The sequence below is a fragment of the Dipodomys ordii genome, unplaced genomic scaffold (genome assembly GCF_000151885.1).
Source record: "Dipodomys ordii isolate 6190 unplaced genomic scaffold, Dord_2.0 Scaffold49, whole genome shotgun sequence".
Taxonomy (NCBI): Eukaryota; Metazoa; Chordata; class Mammalia; order Rodentia; family Heteromyidae; genus Dipodomys; species Dipodomys ordii.
In genome coordinates, this window is record NW_012267265.1 from 4866297 (window position 1) to 4870711 (window position 4415).

Sequence of the window (4415 nt, forward strand, 5' to 3'; positions counted from 1 at the left end):
AGAAGTGGCGCTGTGGCTCAAGTGGTAGAGTGCTAGCCTTGAGCTGAAGAGCTGAGGGACAGTGCCCAGGCCCAGAGTTCAGGCCCCACAACCGGACCCCAAAAAAAAAAAAAAAGAAATGCTCAGGAACAGCACCCAGGCCCTGAAATCAAGCCCTACAACTGATTAAAAAATAGTTAAGAGTAAACCAATACAACATATTGTAACCACCTTAATGTAGAAGCTAACACAAGACTCCAGGCTCTCTTTCATTAAGCTAGATATTAAGATTTGCCCCTTCCTCTGTGTGTGTGTGTGTGTGTGTGTGTGTGTGTGTGTGTGTGTGTGTGTGTGTGTGTGTGTGTGTGCTGTCATTGCCACTCATCTATTTGTTTTGTCAGCCTCACTGATGCCAAATGATGTCAGCACCAGAAACAGGGCCAGAGCCAGAGACCATGCAGCACCACTGGCAACCACACACAGGTTGGCAGCACCATAGGGCCTGGTGGAGTTTGTCTGGCAGCAAGAGGACATGGCATTTTTGCTCTGAATCAGTCTCCAAGATGATGACATCACATAACAGCAGCATAGAAATAATTGAAAACCAAATGGAAGATGCCACCACAGGAAGTCAGGTACAAAGCCTGAAGAACTGCTGCATGCAAACCAGCTGAAGTAGTTTAGTAAATATAGGAGACCACCCCAAGGAATTGCTTTATCGCCTAAGCCATCAACCTAAGGTAACTGGGGACAGGATGTAGATATTTGAGATTCTGCAAGAATAGGTGATAACAGGAAGAAAAGACAAATACTGTTTAACTGTTGGTGAAGTTTTCTTGAGCCCTGACTTCCTATAGCCTGGAAAACGCAGGCTGCTACTATACCTCTCAGCAAACCCATCCGCTTGAAAGAAATCATGGCTCAGGAGCTCAGGGCAGAAAGGTCTTTTGTCTGGGTCAACATGTAAGCACTTCTGAAAAATCAAGAACATATACCATTCTTTATTCAAGGAAAACCGCCTACGGTTAGGTGTATAAATATAGAGATATAGAAAACCCTTCTTTAAAGCCAATGAATTTTAACTATCTATAATCAAGGATGAATAAATCCTAGAAAATAATTATCAGTTGTTAATACCATACAAACAGGCAAAAATAAAAACAAAAACAAACATGCCAGACATTCAGTGTCTCTAGATGGAAATATACAAACTCATGCAAATTTGTCCTGCCCAAAAAAAAAAATCTAAATTCTTACCAATCTCTGGATTTACTGTAATTGTATAAGAAATCAAAAAACATGAGAACATGTTAAACTATGTTATATAAAAATATGGAACAGGGCTGGGAAGGTGGCTCAGTGGTAGAGTGCTTGCCTTGGATGCATGAGGCCCTGGGTTCAAATTCCTTAGCACTACATAAGCAGAAAAAGCCAGAAGTGGTACTGTGGCTCAAGTGGTAGAGTGCTGGCCTTGAGCTGAAGAGCTGAGGGACAGCACCCAGGCCAAGAGTTCAGGCCCCACGACTGACAAAAAAATAAATAAATAAATAAAAATATGGAACATATAACATACTTGCTTTACTAAATTGTAAGATTTAAACAAAAAAGAAAGAAAGAACGAAATTGAAAGAAGTTTAGCCAGGCATAATAACATGTATCTGTAATCCCTGCACACAGTAGGTTGAGGCTGTGGCAGAAAGATCACAATTCTGATTTTTAAAACAAAACTCTGTCTAAAAAACAAAAATCAGCCAGGTGCCAGTGGCTCATGCCTGTAATCCTAGCTATTAAGGAGGCTGAGATCTGAGGATCATGGTTGAAAGCCAGCCCAGACAGGAAAGTCCATGAGACTCTTATCTCCAATTAACTAGCAGAAAACCCCAAGTGGCACTGTGGCTCAAAATGGTAGAGTGTTAGCCTTGAGCAAAAGAGCTCAGGGACAGTGCCCAGATCTTGAGTTCAAGCCCCACAACCACCACCAACAACAAAAAAAATCATGTTTAGTGAAATAAGCCAGACAAAGATAGATATCTCATGTTTTCCTCTCATATGCAGAATCTAGTTTTTTGGTGGGACAGGGGGAGGAATGGTATAAGAGTACAATGGAGGGGTGACATGCATAAGGAGTAGGGACAAAGAATAGAGTGGAAGTAGACATGCTCGAAGTACTTCATAGCCATGCACAAATATAGACTAATGAAAGTTAGTAAGGATTGTTTTACAAGTGGAGGGTGGTGGGTGCTTTACATAGATGATTTAACACACGGTCTTCTCATTCATCAAAACATTCAATGCAAATAAAAACAAGACTCGGTAAATAGCTTTAAGTAAAAATGATAAATTGTATGACTAATTGAGGTCATTTATTATGTCAAATAACAGCATGTAAGATTTATTTCAAAATACTGCAAGAAAAATGTTAAAGGTCAGATAAACAGATTATTATTATTAAAGCTAGAAGACAAGTTTTATTATATTATCAACTGCCTTTCCTGTTTGAGATTTTTCTATCTATTATTAGATGTTTAATGAATATATGATTCTACTTAAGGGATATAAGTTGGACTTCAATTAACCTTTATTTCCTTTAAATATCTTTATAGACAAATCATAAAGTTGGTCCCAATAAAAAATATTTCACCTCTAAGTTATATAGAAAAATAGAAATGTTTTAAGTCTAAAGGCTTATAATTCGTTTTACGTTTCCTAATTTTTTTTTTCTACCAGTCCAGGGCCTGGGCACTGTCCCAGAGCTCTTTTGCTCACGGCTAGCACTCTACCACTTGAGCCACAGTTCTCCTGCTGGCTTTTTTTTTTTTTTGGTAGATAATTGGAGACAAGAGTCTTTTCTGCCTAGGCTGGCTTCTTCAGATCTCAAATTCCTAAGTTGCTAGGATTACAGGTATGGGGCACCAGCACCCAGCTTCCTGGACATTTTTAATGAGTTAAAGAAAGCACATACCTGTAATCCTACCTACTCAGGAGCCTGAGATCTGAAGATTGTGGTTCAATGCCAGCCTGGGCAGGAAAGTTCCTAAGACTTTTTTTTGTCTGTCATGGGGGTTGAACTCTGGGCTTGGGTGCTTTCCCTGAGCTGTTCAGCTCAAGCTAATGCTCTTCCACTTGAGCCACAGTGCAACTTCCGGTTTTCTTGGAGCTAAGAGTCTGACAGACTTTCCTGCTCTGGCTGGCTTTGAACCGCGATCCTCAGAGCTCAGCCTACTGAGTAGCTATGATTACAGGCAAGAGCCACCAAACCGGAAATGGCACTGTGGCTCAAGTGGTAGAGCACTGGCCTTAAGCTGAAGAGCTCAGGGACAGCGCCCTGGTCCAACTGTCAAGCCCCACAACCAACAACAAACAACAACAACAAAAAGCAAGCAAACTAACTTGAATAACTGTTACAAAATCCTGGAGATTTAGTAGTTTGGACAACTTTACTTAATGAGAACTTTCTGAGTTAATAATGTTAAAGGGTAGACTTGATACAATGAAAATCTCCCTAAGATCTTCCCCAGTTAAATGCAACAATAATAATAATAATAACAATAACAATAATGATAAAAGTAATAATAGCTATTTATAAATTAGCTTTAGCATATTGTGTCTTAGCAAAGATCTCCTTTACTACAAGTTGTGATCTTATCATCTCATTTCCACAAAAGTTTAAAACATAATTTTTATTTTTATGTAGTTTTATATGAGAATATTTTTACACATTTCTATATCCTAGAAACACTTCTTAATGTAATTTTTAAACAAGTAAAAAATTTCAAGCTTTTATCTCATATTTCTCTGCCCTTCTCTCTCACATGTACACATATCTTGTTATTTAACCTCTTAATGTACAAAAATTAAAGTAACCAGAGGAAATCATTGACCTAAAAAATCAACTAGACATAGGAAGGAGTGGGGGGGGGAGACCAAATCTCCATCATAGATAAACTCCCTATTAGAAAACGAAAAGTGACTTCACTCTCTGCCTAATAAAAGGAGAAAAAGAAAATGAGAGGTAAATTATTATTGTTACCTTTGTTAAGTCTATCACAACCTCAGGCAGCTTAGGATAGCGTCTTTCAAGAGGCTCTGTTTCCTTTATTTCAGGCAATCTTCCTCCAGCAAACACAGGGTTTTTATAAAACAGCTCCTGATGTCTTGGAATTAAATTACCTAGAAACAAAAAACAGACAGTTATCATTATACAAGATAGAAATGGAAAATAAAGCCGGGCGCTGGTGGCTCATGCCTGTAATCCTAGCTACTCAGGAGGCTGAGATCTGAGGATCCGGGCAGGAAAGATCGTGAGACTCCTATCTCCAATAAACCACCAGAAAACTGGAAGTGGCACTGTAGCTCAAGTGGTAGAGCGCTCGCCTTGAGCTGAAGAGCTGAGGGACAGCGCCCAGGCCCAGAGTTCAAGCCCCACGACCGACAAA

The 4415-nt window shown here is 39.5% G+C and overlaps 1 protein-coding gene across 5 annotated transcripts in view; it reads right to left on the reverse strand.

Moving 5' to 3' along the window:
- Cdkl2 (cyclin-dependent kinase-like 2 (CDC2-related kinase)) overlaps positions 1 to 4415 on the reverse strand; it is a 37843-nt gene that overhangs the window by 17636 nt on the left and 15792 nt on the right. For all 5 annotated transcript variants that reach the window (XM_013020262.1, XM_013020260.1, XM_013020261.1 and 2 more), the window contains exons 6-7: positions 4010 to 4149; positions 864 to 952 (exon numbers count right to left, since the gene is read on the reverse strand). In XM_013020262.1, the coding sequence (XP_012875716.1) occupies positions 864 to 952; positions 4010 to 4149 (229 nt within the window). The remainder of the gene's footprint in view (positions 1 to 863; positions 953 to 4009; positions 4150 to 4415) is intronic.